The following is a 23,196-nucleotide window of genomic DNA, read 5'->3' as shown; positions in this document are numbered from 1 at the left end:
TCCCGTTTTGCTTTGATCCTTGATCCTTGGTCTCTTTCCTGCCCAGATAAATCTAGATACAAGTTTTTTTCCATTAGTTTCTGATGGATGGATTGGAAAACGTATAACATTCAACGTACAACATACAACGTAATAATTTTTATGATCTCAATTCGTGTTATTTCAAATGTTTTAGTGAGATCTTTTGCCAATGCCACACCCAGATATTTAATTACCTTGGAGTTCCATTTGATGCTATATTTTCTCTAATTTCTCTGCCTGGAGTGTAGTTCAGTGTGAGAATTTGTGTTTTTGTTATGTTTAATTTGTAGCCTGAGTATTTACCGTAGTCTCCTAATATCGACATCAAGTTAGGAAAGGTCCTGTCCAGGTCCTGGAGAGCCACAGTAACATCATCTGCAGAGAGCCCTATGAGATGCTGTTTTTCTATATGGATAGAATAAAAATGGCAAAGAGAGTAGGGCTAAGACAACATCCTTGATGAGTTCTTCGCTGTAAAACAAAACTATCAGTTAGATGTCCATTAAATTTTATCCTCGCAGTAGGCTTTTGGTAGAGACCTTGAATACATTGTATTTACTGTTCTATTCTGGTGTACACTGAGCGTGGGGCAGAATAATGTGTGTAGTCCCTCTCTAACGGATGGAGTTGTCTCCAAACATCAAACATCCCCAGTTCAGTTAGAGAGGTGCTGACAGGTTTTGATAGATGAGTCCTGATTCTCTTGTTACTAGTTGTATCTAGTTTAGCATTCAAAATCATGTTAACATCCCCTGCACATATTAGGATTCCTTCATTTTCCAGGGCTATGATCTTGAACAGTAATTTCAAAAACGATCAATCAGAATTAGGTGGCACGTAGACATTGACCAAAGTAACTATGTTATTATCTAGTTTCCCTTTTACGATTACATATCTCCCCTCTTTGTCATTTATTTCTTTAACAACTTCAAAACTCATCAAAAACATAGATAGCCTCACCAACATTGCCAGAACGGTGGCATAGAACAAACAGGACGAATAAAACATATGAATTTTCAAACCATTGGGGATCTTTCCGTCCTCCAACAGTCCGATCCCGTTGGTGGATCTAGGGGGAACCCTCTTATGTAAAGAGGGGCCTAACTTAGTAATGACAGTTGGACCTACAGTAGGTGTGTTTCAATCAGCCTGTTTAGATGCACATCGAGACGTACCACAATGGTGAATTATGATTGAAACGCCATAATTCAAATTAAAATCCCCTGATTCACACAAATGAAAATATACAAAAGGGATGGAAACAGCTGTGTTTGCATTAAGTCAGATGTAGCGCACCTTCACCCCACTTTCACCCCAATCTCTGCTTGGGCAATTAAATATCACCTCTTGCTGCCTTCTCCTCATGACAGTCCCTCTAATTGCCAGGACTAACTGGGCTGACAGCTCCCGTACCACTTGTCAGATTCTTAATAAAGGTTCAAGCCCTCTCTCCATGGTGATAATTTCAATTCAATTCAATTCAATTCAATTTTATTTATATAGTGCCAGATTACAACAATTGTCATCTCAAGGCACTTAAGTAATATAGTCCAATTCAAGCCAATTGGAATTCAATTCATTGTAATCATAATCCAATTAATTCATATAGAGCCAATTCAAAAAATTCATATCCTAGCTAAGGAAACCAACAGATTGCACCGAAACTTGTCTTCAGTCCAATCTCCCGTCCTGAGCGTGCCTGTGGCGACTGTGGAAAGGAACGACTCCCTTTTAACAGGAAGAAACCTCTGGCAGAACCAGACTCAGGAAGGGTGGCCATCCGCCTCGACCAGCTGGGGTTCGAGAAGACAGAAAAGAGGGAAAAGAGGGGGGAAAAACACCATAACGCCATTCAAAGGATATCTGTTGGAACAGGGAAACATACGTTAATAATCACAATAATGTCACATGTACATAAAATCAATTTTGAATATAAACAGGGGGAAAAAGAGAGCAAAGTGAGGAAAGGTGTGACAGATGAGGTCCCCCAGCAGTCTATGATACACTCCAGGTCGGAAAGCCAGTAAAACATTTAAGCGTAGTTTATGTTTCTCCGTCATTTTTGACGGCGTAGCTACGGCGTCAACGTGAACCCCTATGCCGTAACCTGATGTGCACCTCCAAAAAATCCTAACTGCGCATTGAGTTGATGTGGACCGCGTGATTGGTCCTCTCTGAATTTCCGGCGGCTGCTTTTTCCGGTCTTAATGGCTGTATACGGCGAAGAAGCTCAAATCGGCCCCTTGACATTCGAAAGTATCGAAAGTGCATTTGTTCATCCAGGCCCCTCAGTGGGTGTACCAGTGTTGTAAATTCACCTGTACCCAGCCTCGACTGGTTTAGTGGTCATACAGACCACTTCCGCAAACGTCTTCCCTTTCGCCTTTGCTTCAACATTTGCAATATAAGCATTTGTTCTTCAATTTTGATGAGCTTCAACTGCAAAAACAGCTGTTCCGGTTGCTATTGTGTACTGTTGTTAACTGTGACCGGAAGAAAAAAGAAGGATTCGGCTATAACCCCTGAAACCACACAAACATACAGCCACACCTCCCTACCGGCATGGTGAATTGCAGAGCAACGCGTTCCCTCAATGCAAAACTTTGAATGCTCAATGACGGTGTCACGTCGACACGTCAACATTATGGAGAAGCATAAACTAGGCTTTACAGGCTGGTTGTCATGCCAACCTGCGGAAAACTACGCGAGTTAGTAGTTTTCAAAAGTCTGTACTTTTGTGGTACGTCCATGGGAGCGCCAACAAGCACTGTGCGGAGTGTGACATCATCCTTCATATTGTGCCAGAAGTACCTGGTCTTAAGGCATGCAAGGGTCGTCTCCACTCCAGCATGCATCTGTTGCATCACGGAGGCACAGTACAGGTGGGGGAGCAGGATCTGGGGATAGAACACTAGACTTTCTGTGCAGTAGAATTTCCTCAGCAAGACTCCATCCTCATGATAGAGTTGTTTCCATTGCGCCCAGTATGCTTTGGTAGTTGGGCTGCAGGGTGCTACATCAGTCCATTATGGTCAGTCTCCTGCATCCCCCCACTTCCTCACTGGCGACCTATCTGGGTCAGTTAGGTGGGCATTGTTCAACTGTTCTTAGGTCCAGCCGCTGAACAGGTCAGTGTGAAGTGGCTCACTCACCCAGTGGATGCGTGGACGGGTGGGGACATAGCCCACTGGAGGAAACTCTGGCTTTGATGTTAAACGGCCCCCACAGCAGTCATCAAACTCCACTACCCCCACTAGAGGTTGCACTGTAGATGTTTCCATGGCAGCCTCTTCAGCAGGAACGTCATCAAAGCTGTATGGCACCAACTTATGCTGACAACGGACACTTACATTAGGCTCTGGCACCGTACATGGACATAACTCACGGCATGGCCTCCTGGAAAGTGCATCCGCATTTTGGTGGTGTCTCCCGGAGGGATCGATCACCTGTAAATCGTACTCTGCCAGTTTCTCTAACCAGCAGGAAAGCTGGCCCTCTGGCTCTCTCAGTCTAGGCAACAAGCGCAGGCTGCTGCGGTCTGTCCGAAGGGTAAATGGTCTTCCTAGAAGATGTTGCCTAAAGAGGGAGGTGAACTCCACCGCTGCCAGGATCACTGGCGTCGGTGTCGAGAAACAACTTTCCACTGTCGAGGGGGTAGCATAGTACAGACACAGATGTCAGCTGGTTTTTCAGTCCCTTGAATGCCTCCCGGCATTCAGCTGTCCAGTTGAAGTGTGCATACTTTTTGGTGAGTTCATGGAACGGCTTGGCAAGTGTGGCAAAATCCTGCATGAAATGTCTGTAATAGGACACCAAGCCGACGAATTGGCATACTTCTGAGATGTTTCGGGGCGTTGACCACTTGAACACTTTCTGGATCTTTTGGGGGGCGGTGGCGACACGTCTGGCACAGACTATGTGACCCAGATAGGCCACTTGCTCCTGGAACAGGAAGCACTTGGAAGGCTTCAGCTTGAGGTTGGCTTCATGTAGCCTGGTGAACACTTGGCTGAGGCGCTCCAGCATTTCAGTAGCATGCCGCCCCAGAACTATAATATCATCAATATACACCAAGCACGTCTCCCACTGCAGCCCAGCCAGGACACGAGCCATAAATTGTTGGAACGTGGCCGACGCGTCGCAAAGCCCAAACGGCATCATGTTCCACTCAAAGAGTCTTTTCCGGGTGCAGAAAGGAGAAGCTTTGCGGGCCCTTGGTGTCATCTCCCCCTGCCAGTAGCCTGATGTTAAGTCCAATGTAAGAAAGTCTTTCCATGACCCCGATCCATCAAAACGACCTGGCTGTAAAGGATTCTCTCTCTCTGTCCATACTGTTCATCAACGCTGCTGTAATAAATGATACAATCACCGCCACACATCATGTAACTGCATCACAGTTAGGGGCAAAGTAAAAATCATAGGTCCATTCTGCATAACTGTGTGTCACAGACTGGGACATACATGGTGTGAAGGGGGACACTGTAGGCTGGGGAGCTGGCGTATGGGCCAGAGTGGATTGGGCGTTTATCGCGGCATACACATCGTTCGCAGGGGAAAAGGGGTTAGGTGGCCGGTCATCAAAAGTCTGATTAAAGTCATTATTTGCGCGATAATGTAAGGATACAGCCATATTTCTGGGGCCATCATAACATTATTGAGGGGGAAACAGACTCACTGCCTGCTGCGCTCTCCTGCTTTGCTGGTGTCAGGAAGGGATTAGTCAGTACTGAAGGCGGTGGGGTCGGTGGCCATACCCCGCTGATCAGCGCTGTCCTTGGGCGGGTTGCTGCTCCACCTGTGGCTTGCCCCGTTAGCTCCATGCTAACTTGAAATGGGTTGCGGCTCCCCCTGCCGCCGACACATTTGCCACCTGTTGAATCAACCAGGTCCATATCAGTTTAGTTTAGATTAGTTTTCCATGTCTCTCAACAGCAACATTACCATGTGTCACCATTCTCTCCCGCATTCACAGCTTTCTCCTTATTTTTTCTCTTTCTCAGGCAAACTTTGGATCCCGGAAGAGCCCCAAGTTTTACCTTCTTAACCTTCTCTCTCTCGGTAATTGAGAGCTGGTTTAATGTTTTGGCTCGTTGCTGGTAACTGCCCTTTTAGAGTCCGGGCCAAAGTGTGGAAAGGAAGGAGGACAGAGTGGAGTCTTTCATGCAAAACTGCACATTTAATTCCTTTTCTTAGCAAAGGCAGAACACAACACCAGGACTTAGGGGTAGGCGATATGTCAATATTAAATCGTGAACGATGGCAATGTGAAGACGATCCTTAACGATCTGTCAAACTGCAGAGATCGTGGGATCGTCTAGGGCACATTCTATAAATTGCAGTTCTATGCTGATGCACCGACGCACCAGACGTATTACGTCATCAACCTGACCGACCAATCACAGCGAATTATGGGCAGTAACGCGTTTTCTTACCCGCCTTCTTTCCTTCCTTCTTACCCGTTTGTTTGTGTGTGTAGCAGTAGCCGCATGGAGAGGCATGGCTGGAAGCCAAACGGAGGAGTTGGCCGCTAAAAAAAAACAACACCTCCATTATATGGAATTGGTTTGGATTTTCTGAAACTGATCAAGCGCAAGCAAATGTAATTTGCAAAGTTTGCACAGAAACGGTTTGCACGTCGGGGGGCAACACGTCGAACCTGTTCAATCACTTGAAGAGGAAGCAGCACCGGCACCGCAGGCGGAGGCAGCAGCTAGCATAAGACCAAAACAGACAACATTAACACAGGCATTTGACAAAGGCACTCAGAAGGTAACAGAGGCAGTTACCTTTTATCTTGCAAAAGATATGGTATCGTTCAAGATGGTAGAAAAGGAGGGGTTCGAACACCTGCTTCAAGTACTTGAAAATACTTCTGCAACACTCTGTTTTTCATATTTCAATTTAAGATTGTGATAAAATCGAAATCGATTTTATTTAAAAAAAATCATGATATGATATTTTTGCCATATCGCCCACCCCTTCCAGGACTGGTCAAATTATGTCTGGATACTGCTGCGGACTAAACACTTTGGCATTAATGTGAGTTAGCTCTCCTGCATACATCTTCCTATTTACCTTTTCGCACCTGCATGTCACACACGTCTTAAAGGGATAGGGCTGGCCACTGACATGCTGTTCAGTGGCGACTTTAGCAAGTTGTTGGTTTATATCTTGTTTGAAGTCATCCAAGCCTTTTCTCAAGTCGCTCCTCAGTGTTTCTCCAAATGCACGAAAGACATCTTTCATTTCTGTTTTTAAATCCCGTATACCCTTGCCAATAATTTCTAGATCCAAGCCTCTTTCTGTCTCATTCCCCTTGAAGTGTGCTGTTTCTTGGCCGCCATCTCCTTCCATTTCACGGTTAGCTATCCGTTCCTCCTTTTCATTTGTCGCTGTGTTTTTAGTCTGAGTAAATCAAGTTTTCCTGCCCATTCCAGCTTCCCCCCGGTTATGTTACAGTCAATATGAATTCTAGTTGTGGGTATTCGAGTTTTCGGGGGATTTTATCCTAGATTATCGATGCCCTGCAACCCACCACTCCATGTCCAAACTGGAAGTCCACCATAAATGCTTTTTATTAATTAGTATATTTAGTATTATCTTAAAGTACTTTTGTGCCATTAACTTGATCTACACTCAGTTATAAAACTAAACCTAACATGAAGACTAGGGATCCTTAGGCAAGACCCCTTAGTCTACCTGCCTACCTGTAAGTCGCTTTGGATAAAAGCGTCTGCCAAATGCATAAACATAAATAAACATAAAGACTAAAAGGAAAGTGATTTCCTTGAGAGTTTGAGGAATTGTCTCACTTTTCAAGTAAACAACTATAAACAGTTTTAATCTCAGATGTGGTCAGACTTCCTACAGGCTAATTGGAAGTGTATTGAGACCTTTATACCTTCTTGTGAAGCTTTTTATGGGCAGGTGAAAAGAAGACTTCAATTTTGCAATAGTTAAACTGTCATTTAACAAATTGTTTCAGGTCCTAAAGAGATAATTTTGTACATAAACTGTTCTCCACACTACTGTACTACATCAGATCCGTCACATTGGTGGAATTTCCTGACTTTTTACACATAAATTGCTTATACATCATTATAGGAAGGAAGTGAGGCTTTGAAGGCATTTTTATTCAAGTGGGTTTCTGTGAGCACTAATTAGTAGTGGCTGCACCTGCAGTGCTTTCAGAGGTGACTTCTCACAGCTAAACCCAACTAATAGCTACTCAGACCACAGACACCAGAGGAGGGAATTTTCAAGGAACCTAAAAAAATATCATAGTGGTTTGAGTAAATGCTACACTGTTGACTTTTAAACCATACCACTTATGCATCAGGTTGTAATTTAGTTTGTTCTCAACTGTAGAACTCTACCATCAGTGTAACATGGTCTGTGACTGTTTGTTCCCACTGAATTATTTTAGGTCTGAGTTATTTTGGATGGCAAGATTTCACTCGTCTGGTGTCCCTGTTGTTAGTAGCTCTTAGTTTGGCTCATCTGTAAGGAAATCTTCCTAATTCTCCAAGCTGAAAGGGTTCTAACTGTTGCCTGGCACAGGCGTCTATAACACTGACCACATAAGCACCTGACAGAGCCTCCTTAGTTGGAAGTTGGTCCAACTAAGATTTGAAATGCTGCTTTATCTTCAGTACAAGACAACTAAGCTTTCAAGAAGATATCAAATCAATGTTGTGAATATTTATGTAATTGCCTGGGCTGTCTGGATAAGTTCATGTGAAACATCAGTGTAAATGTGACCCAAGTCTGAATGACACAAAGTTATTTCTCAAATGGTTTTACAAAGAAGGGATGTTTGATATTCCGCATCTGAACAAGGTTTCCGTCATGCCTACAGTAGTGTTGTAATCATGACTATGGTGGCATCATACATCCTAAAGGCGCACAAGCACATTTTTAATCAAATTTGACAAAATGTATTTCCTTTGAAGCCACGTTCATAAGTGTACATATCTGTTAAATCACTACTTAAGCGACCAGAAGTATTTTTCCTAATTGGTACTTGAGGTAAGATAAAGTTTTCTTTGTCCATAAGAAATCCAGAAAAGGTCCATGCTGTCAGGACACATGAGAAACCTTCTTACTGATCTCCCTTCTACTCCATGCTGACTTATCTATCTTTAACCTGCATTGTATGCAAACATTTATATTGTATTATCATGTGACATGTGGATAGCAACGTCTTCATTTTCATTCATGTTTGTGCAGTTTTGTGTGTGTAACCATTACAGTCCCATCAGCAGGCAGATAACGAGATCATTAATTCAGCTCATGGTCTTTATGAATCCCTTTGATTTATGTTGCACTGTTATTAAGATAATGAATGTTTGTTCATTCAGGCCAGAAGTCAACTTAGTGTGTAAGGGGCTATGACTGTACACACAGTTTGAGCAACTCCCACAGCAAAATCAAACTCGGAAAGATACAATTACAGCAGAGCTTAGAGAAAACAGATCTGTGTGATGATTTGACTCAGTGTGTATTGTTATGCTGCACTCTAATGGCCATAGTTAGATAGTACAAACGTAAAAGTGTACCTTGAACAAGGACACATTTACTTTGTGATAGCCTGCTTTGATGAACAAATGATATTAAGGGGATCAACATTTACACAGAGAATGATGGAGGCATTTCTGTAAACTGATCATTTAGATTGCATGTGTTTCATGTTCTCTGTGAAGTTGTGTTACAGACAGCTGAAAACTCTGCAAAAGACTAACAAGCTTTGTCTTTTAGTTTCCATCCTATTCCTGCCAGTAGAACAGAACACTGCTACAAACACACACACACACATTAGTACATGAGAGGGAGGAAGAAAACTCATCTGTGGGCAGGATTAGCCACCTTAGTTGTAGCCATACATATAGAATTCAAACTGTCAGTTGACCTGGCTGTCCTCAATTGTATTTGGGATTTCAAATGTGCCCGCCTGTGGTTTGGTTCCCTAGTTATAAGTAGATGTATAATGGTATGTTTTTTTTTATCACATGGAATGAGTCCTCCATGCTTTCTACCTTCCACTTGTACTTGTATGTATATCAATAAGAGCAGTCACAGCACTTGTTGCTAAAGTGGTGCTCTAAATTAAAATTCCAGCCTGTTCATATCCCTTTGTTACTATAGTCACAGTGTTTTAAGCTATCAAACTTAAGATTTACAAGCATCTGGTACTTTTGCTTCCAGAAAGAGCTCAGTGTCAACATGAACCACAAGCTGTGGCGCCATAATTGTAATAACTTAAAAACACACTGAATTTATCAATACACGCTACCACAACTCTTAATCTTATTACCAATATTTATATCACCGAACTCTGACTTGAGTTATCCTATCAGTCATTGTGGTCCAATCAGTTTCTTTAAAAAGACTAAAATCCTCTTTTATGTTGGACTTTGACACCTCATCATCACCTCCCGATTTCTTCCAGGCAGACTTAAAAGATGTCAGTAGAGCAAGACAGCAATGCTTAGTTGTGTTAATCCTTGGCAAGTGATGACATGGCATCTTTACATACTGATTAGATTAGATTAGATTTATACTTTATTCATCCCACATGGGGAAATTTACTTGTTACAGCAGCATAAAAGAAAGTGTAGTATACACTACAGAATTAAAGTAAAAAGGGCAGGAACACAAAAAAAACAGAAAGAACTATCTATAACCTACACAATAAACAAGAAAACAATCAATCTGCAAACAGACAATGTGCAAAAAAAAGGGCTGAGGATAAAGAAGTGGCGTGATATAAAAAGTATCGTCATGTAAAGTGACCATAATATAAATAATATTGCAAAAGTAGGTGACCATGACATAAATAATACTGCAAGCCATGAATGAAATTCAAATATTGCAATGCTGTAAGTTGAAATATGAATATTGAAAATATTAGAAATATTAATACAGAATAGACAAAGATAAAAAATAAAAATACAGCCATGATGGATATTAGTTGAGACATGAAGCAGGTTTAGCTCACTCCAGCTGACAAAGTCTCTGATGACCATCCTGTATTCAAGGTCGTTCCCCTCAGAAACACATCCAACAATGGCTGTATCATCAGAGAACTTCTGGATGTGGCAGTGGGTGGGGCTGTGGGTGAAGTCTGAGGTGTAGAGGGTGAAGAGGAAGGGTGAGAGCACCGTACCCTGAGAGACACCTGTGCTGCAGACCACCACGTCAGACACAGTGGTGGAGCCTCACAAACTGTGGTCTGTTGGTGAGCTAGTCAGTTGTCCATGCTGCTAGATGTTTGTCCACTCCCACGTTCTCCATCTTCACTCTGAGCAGTGAAGGCTGGATGGTGTTAAAAGTACTGGAGAAGTCAAAATAACATGACCCTCACAGTTCTCCTGCTGTCCTCCAGGTGTAGCAGTGATCTGTGCAGCATGTAGATCACTGCGTCATCCACCCCTGCGTGGGGTCAGGTGTTGAAGGTGGTAGGCTGAGGAGTGGAGGGGGAGAGGGGGCTGACCAGGGGAGGTGTGAAGGGAAGGCAGGGGGGCAAGAGAGGGAGGGGTGGCAGATTCAGTTCATCTGCCCCGTCACCACTGGCTTGTTTTCGCCCCATTGCCTTTCCGTGGCCTGCGATGCTCTGCAGCCCTCTCCAGACATCTCTGGTGTTGTTCTGCTCCAGACGCTTCTCCAGTTTCCTCCTGTAGCTGTCCTTCCCCTTCCTGATCATCACCCGTTCCTTCTGGACTCTGTACAGATCCTCTTTGTCCCCAGATCTGAAGACCCTCTTCTTCTCATTCAGCAGGGCCTTAATCTCGGAGGTCGCCCAGGGTTTGTTGTTTGTTGTTGTACCAACTTGGAGGGCACAGTGTTCTCCACACAGAAACTGATATAGTTCGTGATGCAGTGGGTCATGCTGTTAATGTCACTGCCATGGGGCTGCAGAGTGCTTCCGTCTGTTGTCTCAAAGCAGTCTTTGAGCCTAGAACTGGTCTCCTCAGACCATTGCTTCACAGGCCTCTTCACAGGTGGTGTTTTATTCACCGTGGGGGTGTAGTCTGTGACGAGGTGAACAAGGTTGTGATCTGAGCGGCCCAGCGGGGGGAGGGGGGATGAGGTGTATGCATCCTTGATGTTTGCATACAGTAGGTCCAAAGTTTTATTGTCTCTGGTATAGCATTCCACATACTGGGTGAAGGTGGGGAGGGCAGAGGACAGAGAGGCATGATTAAAGTCACCGGAGATGAGGAGGAGGGATTCGGGATGCTGGTTTTAAAGCTGAGAGACAACAGTGTGGATCTGATCTGTGGCAGCAGCAGCGACTGCTGGGGGGGGGGGGGGGGGGATGTACACAGTCACCACAATAACATGTGAAAACTCCCTCGGGAGGTAGTATGGCCGCATGTTGACCGCTAACAGCTCCAAGTCTCTGGTGCAGAGTTGTTCCCTCAAACTGATGTGTCCCGGGTGGCACCATCTATCGTTCATCTACCCCCTCCCTTCTTCTTACCGCTCCTCGTTGCATTCCTGTCCGCTCGTGCGAGTTGGAATCCATCCAGATTGACGTGTGAGTCTGGAGAAAGTTCACTCAGTCACGTCTCAGTGAAGCACATGAGGCTGCATTCCCTGTACTCCCTCTGCAGCCGGGTCAGTGTCGTTAACTCTTCCATCTTGTTGGGGAGAGATCTTATGTTCCCCACAATGACAGACGGTAAACATGGTTTATACAGTACAGCTTATTTAGAGACATGTCTACAACTAATAACCTGGTTTGTCTACCTGTGTTAAATCTGCTGTGAACAAGCTTGACAGCCTCAGCTGATAATACGACTTCACCTGAATGTAACACCAAGGTTAAATCAGGTGAAGGACATTCTTACTGACTCTCATGATGTAAACGTTATAAAACGTTATATTATAAAGCTGTGTATGTATGTGTTAGCCCGATTTTTTCATTGGAAGCTCAAGAATAAGCTGGAGAAATCGTTTATTAAAAAAGTATTTATTAGTGGTCACATGTAAAGTATATTGCAGCTGGACTCGGAGTGCCAGAGCTCCCGCAGGAAATCCGTCAGGCCGAGCCCCGTTATCCGGAAACATGTCATATTTATATTCAGCTTTATCTCACAGAAGTTGTTTTCACACTTGTCAGAGTATAATTGGCCAGTTTTTAGTGGCATGATCAGGCCAGCTGCTGTCCTTGTTGTGTTCTTTGGATGTGATAAACAATGTGTGTGTATGTGTGAGTGCTGTTTTAGGCGTGGATCTAATGTACCAGACCTATCTACTCTACTAGAGATGTTTTGTCTGACCCAGTTGTTTATGTCATTCTAAGGTCTTGGACCATTTAAGGTCATCGATTGTGCAGTATGAGCAGAGTGGAAAAGTACCAGCTAGGAACATAGGTTATTTAGGAAAATACAGAATATGAATTTATAATGTCTAAGAACAAAGCCAATTATAACATATGGTTCTCTTTTAGAAATCTCATCAACAAATGTGCACCAACCTGATTTCCACTCCAAGTTTTTGGCAACCATTGGAGGCAGACACTCCCTAACTCGTTTGCATATCAATGCCCACTTTGCGGTGGAAGTCAATAGACACAATAATGAAAGCAACAGTAAAGAAGAAACACAACTTTGTTGAATAGAAACTGACACTGCTCAGTGGAGCAGAGAAAAAAGTTTATTTGGTGATCCCCGTTCTATAATCACGAACAGACCAAAAAGTGATGAATAAAAAGTGATCAGCTCTGTACGTTCAGAGCAAACAACCCTGCAGTGGTAAAAAAAAAATGGGCAGATTATAAACCAAAACTCACATCAGCTCACACATCACATCAGGACCAACAGCTCGTATTCTATCTGCAGCAGATGAACACACAGCCTGAACAGTGTACGGTCTGTGTGGAGATGATCAGGAGGAGATGCTGATGGACAGATGCATCATGGGAGGTTTGCTGTGGTCTTAAACAGACCTGTGGAAGTGTATGAGACTACCTGCTGCCAGAAACTCAGAAGCAAGTATTTGTTTTCTTTTTCTCGTTGGAGAGGTCTTCCACAGCCATTACACATGAACCATGGCTGTGGTTAAAAATAACACCAACGATTACTGTCAGGAAGAGTACATCATCAAAACTGACAGTAAGAAAAATCTAAGAAAAAAATCACTACTGAGCAGTTTTATAGTTAGTTATTTGGCTTTTTTCCATTTCCACCTCAAATCAGAGTGACATTGATATAAAAAAAAGTTTTATCCCAGTTAGTGCTGAGTACAGATAAAGTCATTGTAGTGGGTGACTTTAATATTCATGTTGATTTTTTGACAACTTTTGAATTTACATTACTTGACTACACGGTTTCTGAGAAGAATTTTACACATAGAAGGTGTCTATCAGAGAATGCTGTAACCAGATTTAAAGAGTTGATTTCATCATCCTTTTCTTCACTGCCATGTGCTGATATGACAGAGGACGGCTACCTAAATGTTACTCCAGTAGAACTTGACTCTCTTGTTGACAGCACTATAGCTTCAATGCGTACAACACTGGACAATGTTGCCCCTCTGAAAAAGAAGGTAATCAGTCAGAAGAGGTTGGCTCCTTGGTATAATTCACAGCTGCATTAAAGCAGACTTCAAGAAAGCTGGAGAGACAGTGGTGTTCCTCTAATTTAGAAGAGTCTCAATTAGTTTGGAAGGATAGTTTAATAGCGTATAAGAAAGCCCTTCGTAAAGCTAGAACTGCTTATTATTCATAATTGATAGAAGAGAATAAGAATAATCCCAGGTTTCTTTTCAGCGCTGTTGCCAGGCTGACAAAGAGTCCGAGCTCTGTTGAGCCATGTATTCCTTTAACTCTCAGCAGTGATGATTTCATGAGATTCTTCATCAATAAAATTGTTTCTATCAGAGAGAAGATTAATGGAATCCTTCCCACTGTTATCACTGATGTATCATCAAGTAGAGCAGCTTTAGAAGTATCTTTCGAACCTGATTTGTATTTAGACGGCTTCTGCCCAGTTGATCTTTCTGAACTAACAACAGCAATAGTCTCTTCTAAACCATCAACTTGTATGTTAGACCCAATCCCAACCAGACTGTTCAAGGAGGTTTTCCCCTTAACTGACACTTCCATATTGGAAGTCGGTCTTTGTTGACAGGATATGTACCTCAGACTTTTAAGGTTGCTGTAATTAAACCTTTACTTAAAAAACCTACTCTTGATTCAGAATTCAATTAAATTCAATTTAGTTTTATTTATTTAGTGCCAAATTACAACAATTGTCATCTCAAGGCACTTAAATAATATAGTCCAATGCAGAGAAACTAGTTCATTTGTTACTCCAGGATTGGACTACTGTAATTCCTTATTATTGGGCTGTCCCACATATTCTCTGAAAAGCCTCCAGCTGATCCAAAATGCTGCAGCCAGAGTTCTGATGAGAACTAACAGGAGAGATCATGTTTCTCCAGTTTTAGCTTCTCTTCATTGGCTCCCTGTTAAATTCAGAATAGAATTTAAGATTCTTCTCCTCACATATAAAGCTCTTAATGACCGAGCTCCATCATATCTTAAAGATCTCATTGTAAGATATTTTCCTAAAAGAGCACTTCGCTCCCAAACTGCAGGTTTACTTGTTGTTCCCAGAGTTTCTAAAAGTAGAATGGGAGGCAGAGCCTTCAGTTATCAGGCCCCTCTCTGTGGAACCAGCTGCCAGTTTGGCTTCAGGAAGCTAGGATATGGTTTTTGAATTGGTTCTGTGTGTATAAATTGAACTAATTTTGAATTTAATTAATTGGATTATGATTACAATGAATTGGATCGTATCATTGAAGTGCCCTGAGGTGACATCTGTTGTGATTTGGCACTATATTAATAAACTGAACTGAACATAAAACTCTCCAAACTGGGAGGAAAACAAAAAGCTATGAACACTTAAAACAAAGACACGCTCTCAAAATGAGGCGGAATAAAACAAAAGACGCACTCTTAACAAAACAGAGGCTCTATGAACTTTAACGATAAACTAAAAGCTCTCCTTCAACGGAGGCGACTAAGAAAAGTTACAACAAAAATCTCTCCTTGAAAACGGAGATAAAAACAAAGCTATGAAACTTACCGTTTAGAATAAATAAACTAAGGCTATGGACCAGAATAATCTATAAAACAAGAAAGCACTGCAGGAGGATCGCTCACTGCAGGCTTGTGGAACTACGGATCGAGGAACAAGACAAAAGGCTGGTAATGATGCTCATGTGGAGAGACAACATACTGGCAAAAGACAAGGGAGACGCAGACTATTTGAACACATGAGGGACCGAGGGGAACAGGTGGAAACACTTTGGAATCAGGGAAGACAATGAGACACTTGACACGGGAGGAAGTGCAAGATACCTGAAACGAGAGGAGAAGGTCAGTGATTTTTCAAAATAAAACAGGAAATGACGAGACATGGAACAGAACAGAAACCGTGACACGTTTATGTATTTAGCAGACGCTTTTATCCAAAGCGACTTACAAATGAAGATATAACAGCTATATAAAAAGCTAACAATAAACTACATAGAAGGAACCCACTAGTCCGACTCTGTCAGAGGTGACAGAGTAGAGATAGGGTGCAGGCATAGAAGGAAGTGCAGAAAGATAAAGTGCAGAGATAGAGGGGGTAGGTAAGTACAAGGTAAGTGCTAGGATAGGAGATGCTCTCTGAAGAGCTGGGTTTTCAGGAGCTTCTTGAAGATAGACAGGGACGCCCCTGTTCTGGTAGCGCTCGGTAGGTCATTCCACCATCGTGGGACGACACATGAAAAGAGTTTGGATTGTCTTAGGCGTGGTGTAGGAGCTGCTAGACGACAATCCTGGGACCAACGGAGGGACCCAGTTGTGACATGAGCCTTTGCAAGAGCATTCAAGTAGATGGAGCCGTTCCATTAAGCACAAAAAGTACTAATAAGGCTGTGGGATGTCTGTGTGTGTGTATTTTTTTCCTGTGGTGAAGTCATGAGGATAGATGGAACTATAAACACACCACTTCAAGCTGGGCTGGGGACGCAGCTGTGTGTGTGTGTGTTTGCATGCTCTGGTATATGTGTGTGGCTTTGTGCATGAATGTGTGTGTTTTTGCTGTGGGTGGACCTGAGCCATCTCAGTTTTCCCTCAGGGCTTCCTGACTAAGCCGTCATGCAGTCTGTCACGTTGAGCCCAAAGCGCTGTTTGTCTTTCATCTCATTCTCTCTCTCACTCCCCCCCCCCCCCAAATATCTCTCTCTATCCAGGGAGTCCAGGGGCCCGGAGGTCTGCCTGGAGCAGTTGGCCAAGATGGTCCCAAGGTGTGTGTTGAGCGTTATTAGTTAGTTTGCTAATGGACTGCTGCTTGGCTATACTCAACATCTGTAATGTTACCCCCTCTTTTGCTGCTCTTGATGTTCCCATGGAGAATACTTAATTTTGCTGCGAGGGTCTCAGGGTCTCAGCTTGTTTGGAATCAATATGTAGGTGTTACTGAATATGTAATAAATGCCGTCCTTCCAAGGATGGTTATTTAGGCAGCGAGAAACAAATTAAAGGTGTTCTTCAGGATTTATTGCTGTGCTTTCAAACAAAAATGTTCAATATCTAAAACTAATATTTAGACTTGTATATTAGGAAATCATCCTCATCAAGTTGATCATTAGTTGTTTGCACAACATGCAGTTAGAAGAATGTGCTGCAAATAGCACAGACGACAAAGAAAACACTGCCAGGCACAGAGAAGACAGATGTTAAAGTCTACTGAATAAAAAACAAATCTTAAAGTTCATGTTCCCATCCCAGTGAAGATTAACCAACTTCAATAACTGACAGGTCTCAAAGAACAGCAACAAGAAATCACTCACTACCTCATTTCTATTATCAAACTCTACATTTTGTTTTCTGTGGTATTCAAACTAATCAAACTATTTCTGTAGGTCTCAGTGAAGGAGCAGGTAACATTCTATGCCCGGTAATTGAATCTGTAAAAGTTCTCTTTTTTTAGTCACAATCAAACTAAAGGCAAACTGTCACGACCGGGTGGATGAGTGTTGAGCGTGACGTGGTGGAGGGAGGACCCAGATACAGAATTCAACTTGATTTATTTAACAAAAAAGGAACAAAAAGCGTGGCCGAGCCAGATAACAGTAAATCTCTAGACTGTGGAACAAAACAACACAAGATGATGGAAAACAAGAGGCAAAAACCTGACCTGCCTGAAGCTGAAGAATGAGGTGAGGTGAGGTGAGTTGAGGCGAGGCGAGGCGAGGCGAGGCGAGGCGAGGCGAGGCGAGGCGAGGCGAGGCGAGGTGAGGTGAGGTGAGGTGAGGTGAGGTGAGGCGAGGCGAGGCGAGGCGAGGCGAGGTGAGGCGAGGTTCACAGAAATGAGACCTGTAAAGGGACATGCTAAGTGGATAATGATTTGTACAACTTTAAGCTTTACAATTTGTATGTATTTAAGATAAGGTCAGCTGAAGTACTGCCACACCAATGCTGTGTGTGTGTCCTATTCAGGGGAAGTGTGGTGATCCGGGGGTGACAGGTCCTCTCGGTCCAGCAGGGCAGAAGGTGAGAGAAGCTCTATCTCAATTTATGAATTTTTCCACATTTGATTAATTCACTAACAGATAGCTATGATGATCAAAAATTGACATTTACATTTACCATTACTCAAAAGGTGAGTATTCTGGTGATTTGGATACCTGTTTTTCTTGTAATCTTTACTAATCTAAAAAATTCACTCGTGGCTTGTTGTGATTAATTAACTTAGCTGCTAATACATCAGTACATCAGTCTATTACAGGTTGCAACGTTAATACATCTGGACATTATCATGCTGTCAGTTGATATGATGCAACATAACAGTTTTTCAAATTATTTGTCCAAAATTAGATTTCCTCTGACTCAGTTGTTAATGCATAGTGCTATTAAACAAATTAATTATCCCAGGTCACTTTCCAAAGCACATTTCTTCAAATTTTGTCAAGTAGGCATGTCACGCATGTGCTTTCATACCTTCTTCTCTGACCAGTTTTGGTGTATTGGCCGCTTGTTATATTTTCCTTTATGGCCTAAAGTTCTGTTTTAGTCTCAAATGAGAGTCTTCTCCCCTATGTTTGAGGAGTCCTCCAATCTCCCTTTGTTGGCAGGTTTATTTTTCAGAAATTGATTTATTGATGCTCCTTAGATGTATTTTTCTAATTTAATCTGATCAGGTCTTCTCCAAGGGCCTCATGTACAAAAGACTTGTGTGGATTTCTTACTGAAACATGGCGTACGCTCAGAAAGGAATCGCAGGTGCAGGGCTCATTTGAATATGATTTGCATATTTAAGTAGGGGCGTGGACAGGGAGGAGTCGGTACTCTGACATGTGCGCTCAGTTCCACGTTGATTGGGATGTAAAAAGGAAATGTGCTTGGATTCATGAGTGCGCACACACTGATACATCTGGATATTTTTGTACATTGGAGATCATTTGGGTTTGAGCGTATGCCATGTTTCAGTAGGAAATCCACACAAGTCTTTGTACATGAGGCCCCTGGACTTTACGCTGATCTGTTTGAAGAGATCCTCGGACCTCCTCGGTCTTCATTGTGCTGCTTGCTTAGCAGTGTTGTATAATAATTTATACTTCAAAGGCACACAGATGGACTTAATTTAACTAATTACATGACTTAGCAGTACCAGAGCTTAATTTAGGTTTTCTGAGCAGAGGGGGTGAATATGCACTTCTTGAAATTAAAGGTTGTAATGTAAAAAACTAGGAAAAAACAAGGGGTGATGAAAAGTTTTTTAAAGAACTGAATTTCACAGTCCTATCTCATTAGTGTATTCATATTTTATGCTCTGATCTGTCTGGTATAAAAAAAACTGTGGACTTAGTTTTGATTGGGCTGTTTTTGGCCAATAAGTTAAAACAGATTCCCATGTCGATTTAAAGATGTTGGAATGAATTAACTTCCATTTATTTTAATTAAACAAAAGCACTATCGGTGCTATCAGAATCTGACAGTATTTTTGTGTCATAGCACTTCTACACTCACACGTAAAAGTGAGACTGTAAGGGATTTAGCATGATGGTGGAATTCAACCTGTAATTCGGTGACTATTTCACCAACATACAGCCTGGATTCTTCTGATGAGTAACAATGGCTCTTTAAATGCCACCTGCTTGCCAATTATCATGTTTCTGAGCAAGTATGCCCACAGATGTGACTTTAGTGATTTTGTGAAAAAAAGAACAAAATATTAGTTTTCCTGTCTGGACAGCTTGAGGAAAGGTCACATGGGTTGTTGTCAGTATGACATCCTTGAAAGCACGTTACTTCAATGTTCCAGGAGAGATGACGACAGTGAGTAAACAAGTGCTTGAAAAGTTTTCATGCAGACATTTTGTAACCGATGTTTAACTAGTCTTGGTCATTGGCTGTGGCAGCTTTAGCTAGCCCAGTGTTTCTCAATTCTGGTCCTCATGACCCACTGCCCTGCATGTTTTCGATGTTTCCCTCCTCCACCACACCTGATTCAAACAATCAGCTCGTCACCAAGCTCTACAGTGGCCTGATAAGGAGCCATTTATTTGAATCAGGTGTAGTGGAGGAGGGAAACATCAAAAACATGCAGGGCGGTGGGTCCCGAGGACCGGAATTGAGAAACACTGGGCTAGCCAAAGAAGCTGTCATATTCCAAACAAACACATGACTGATGTCACAGGTTTGCATCCCAGTTAAGGGAACGCAACATTATCCAGATCTTTTCTTTTGCCAAAGATCAATAATCTCTCACCTTCCCAGGGCTCAGTGGGGGAGCCAGGTATACCAGGGCTTCCAGGTGCAACAGGCCTGCCAGGCTTCAAAGGTCATAAGGTGAGAGTCAGCTTTTGCAGCAGCACATGTAAATGAGCAAGAATAAAGAAGCTCCAAGGTTTTATCTGCACTTAACAAAGTCTACAAATGTCAGTGAAAGCAGAACTTTATAAATGATTTATAGCTTAGCTATGGGGGGCTTACTCAATCTCCATGTTGTACTTTCGAAATGTTGACAGATTACCATAACTCCGACTTGTTGATGTATTATTCATTATATACTTAGATGACATGATTCATTTGAATGGTTCTGAATGTTGTCCTTCACACTTCAAAAACATAAATATAGAACTAACAGTCCTACTCTATTTTACAAGCTACTCTGCAGTCAGTGGGGGTGCAGTTCTTCAGCTAATAATTCCTCAAACACCATCTAAGTGCTTTGAGATGACATTTGTTGTAAATTGGTGCTTTATAAATTAACTGAATTGTTATTTAGATGGCTTACTGTCACCTGATAGAAAGGTAGATGAGCTCTGATGTTCAGTCTTGTTTTGTCTTGTTAGGGGGAGAGAGGTCACACTGGCTCCACGGGAAACCAGGTATGGTGGCTTTTCTTCACTTCCCACAAAATTCTCTTTTTTGGTTTGAGCGTATGCCATGTTTCAGTAGGAAATCCACGCAAGTCTTTGTACATGAGGCCCCATGTCCTTACGTCTTAACACCAAAGGATTTGATACTCTGTGTCATTATTCATTCAATTAAAAAACATAACTTTAGCGGCAACAGTGATTGAGGCCAATGTGGAGGAGTTTTGGCCCACACTTCTTTACAAAGCTGCTTAATTTAATTGAGGTTTATGTGCATTTGTCTATGCACAGCTCTCACTTAATACTTTTACATTTACATTTCATTTCAGCAAATAAAGACAAGAAGAAAAAGAAAGTCAATATCATATTTTAGAAATCTAAAATAGTTAACGTTCATACGGGCACTGGTTCCAGTACTTCCAAAAGCAAGAAGAATACATTGATTCACTTATTTTTGTTTAGTTAAAGCAGTTACGGTTACATTCATTTTGTCATCATCATAAAGTCATTCCTGATGACATGATCCAAAATATCTTTATCTATTCGCCGCATTTAAAACTTTTCGACTGAAAAGAATGAAGCAGATTTGAGCTTTTTGTCTTCCTTAGTTGTAGCAATCATAACACTCTTTTTAAAGTTAAAGATAACATCAGACAGAATGTCCAAGTTATCATCACAACCTCCTCATTTAGAATGAAAGAAAGAAAAGAAACAAAATGCTACATGGAGATGGGGAACATTTTCCATGGTGATGAGTACAATTATTTAGATTACATAGTTTGATGCATATACCAATGGTACCAAATTTGATCTGACTCACTTTGATTGATAAGACTGAGGTATCCCCATGGCTCTCCCAATTTAATAAACAATTTACAATGATAGATACATCCAGAGGGTATGAATATTGTAGACTTTTATATTAACTTACAATTTCCATCAGTACATATATGCATATATCTGTACTATTCATATTTTTAAAACCAAAATGATTATCTGTGGTAGTTATGCAGTCTTCAAGGCTATTGAGATGTATTTGTTCTAAACCTTTAGAAAGTATTTCAATCAGCATTTCAATCAGGTTGAGGTGTAGACTTTGACTAGACAATTGCAACATTTTGATTATTCTCTTTTTATTTAAGAATATAACATATTTTCTTCCATTTCAACAAATAAAGATGTTTTATATAAAGAAGTGTTCTAGTGACTCATCATGCTGTTTTCTTCTAATCTGAATGTGTTTTGCACCATACTGGCGAATTCATGGACTTGTAGGATATCTATGTAGCCCCACAACAAACAAGCCTAGTCTAATATAAGGTGTTACATTCAACACCTCAGCATTTCAGCAGCTTATGCACATCCAGCACTGTGGAGGCAGCCACAGTCACCAAAGGAGCAATGCTCTGATTCAGTTGCTACGCTTTATGTGCACTAATGAAAGAGTGTGATGGCCCGCAGGAGCAGAAAGAGCAGAGTAGTGTGATACACTGCTGCAGGATGAGGTTGGAAATACTCGCACACAAAATAAAATGTCTGGTCTGTAAAAGGTCACTGGAAGCCAATTCCTATCTACTCTCTCTTTGGGTTTCTCTTATTGGCTGCTAGAGGTAATCATGACCTTTTCTTCACACACACACACGCGCACACACACTGCATGTAGGCAGACCAGCACATGTGTAAACAAAGTGACACTCGCCTTTTGTTAGTCATGATGTTTCTCTTTGCAGGGGGAGCGAGGCAGAGATGGAGATCCGGGGATTCCTGGTGCACCTGTGAGTGTAGGCTGATTGTGCTTCCACTGGGTGGCAGTCAAGCATATGTTACCAAACCTTAGATGTTTGCTTGTATGTGTGTGTGTGTGTGTGTGTATGTGCTATTACATGAACTGGCTGACTTCACAAGGACATCTCTTAGAAAGAGCTGCTCGGTAAAAATGTTAGTTTCCGGTGTTTTTTTATCTTATCTAATCTATCTATCTATCTATCTATCTATCTATCTATCTATCTATCTATCTATCTATCTATCTATCTATCTATCTATCTATCTATCTATCTATCTATCTATCTATCTATCTATCTATCTATCTATCTATCTATCTATCTATCTATCTATCTATCTATCTATCTATCTATCTATCTATCTATCTATCTATCTATCTATCTATCTATCTATCTATCTATCTATCTATCTATCTATCTATCTATCTATCTATCTATCTATCTATCTATCTATCTATCTATCTATCTATCTATCTATCTATCTATCTATCTATCTATCTATCTATCTATCTATCTATCTATCTATCTATCTATCTATCTATCTATCTATCTATCTATCTATCTATCTATCTATCTATCTATCTATCTATCTATCTATCTATCTATCTATCTATCTATCTATCTATCTATCTATCTATCTATCTATCTATCTATCTATCTATCTATCTATCTATCTATCTATCTATCTATCTATCTATCTATCTATCTATCTATCTATCTATCTATCTATCTATCTATCTATCTATCTATCTATCTATCTATCTATCTATCTATCTATCTATCTATCTATCTATCTATCTATCTATCTATCTATCTATCTATCTATCTATCTATCTATCTATCTATCTATCTATCTATCTATCTATCTATCTATCTATCTATCTATCTATCTATCTATCTATCTATCTATCTATCTATCTATCTATCTATCTATCTATCTATCTATCTATCTATCTATCTATCTATCTATCTATCTATCTATCTATCTATCTATCTATCTATCTATCTATCT

General features: G+C 41.4%; 1 protein-coding gene across 1 annotated transcript in view; it reads left to right on the top strand.

Moving 5' to 3' along the window:
* Positions 1-23,196, top strand: part of LOC140284795 (uncharacterized) — a 141,762-nt gene that overhangs the window by 92,358 nt on the left and 26,208 nt on the right. Inside the window, exons 22-26 of the mRNA XM_072378790.1 lie at positions 16,273-16,326; positions 17,522-17,575; positions 19,802-19,873; positions 20,380-20,415; positions 22,134-22,178. Of these exons, the coding sequence (XP_072234891.1) occupies positions 16,273-16,326; positions 17,522-17,575; positions 19,802-19,873; positions 20,380-20,415; positions 22,134-22,178 (261 nt within the window). The remainder of the gene's footprint in view (positions 1-16,272; positions 16,327-17,521; positions 17,576-19,801; positions 19,874-20,379; positions 20,416-22,133; positions 22,179-23,196) is intronic.

The sequence above is a fragment of the Leuresthes tenuis genome, unplaced genomic scaffold (assembly GCF_036924035.1).
Source record: "Leuresthes tenuis unplaced genomic scaffold, fLeuTen1.0.hap1 SCAF_24, whole genome shotgun sequence".
Lineage (NCBI taxonomy): Eukaryota > Metazoa > Chordata > Actinopteri > Atheriniformes > Atherinopsidae > Leuresthes > Leuresthes tenuis.
Note: the sequence above shows the minus strand (reverse complement) of the source record. Positions and strands in the feature narration are given on the sequence as shown.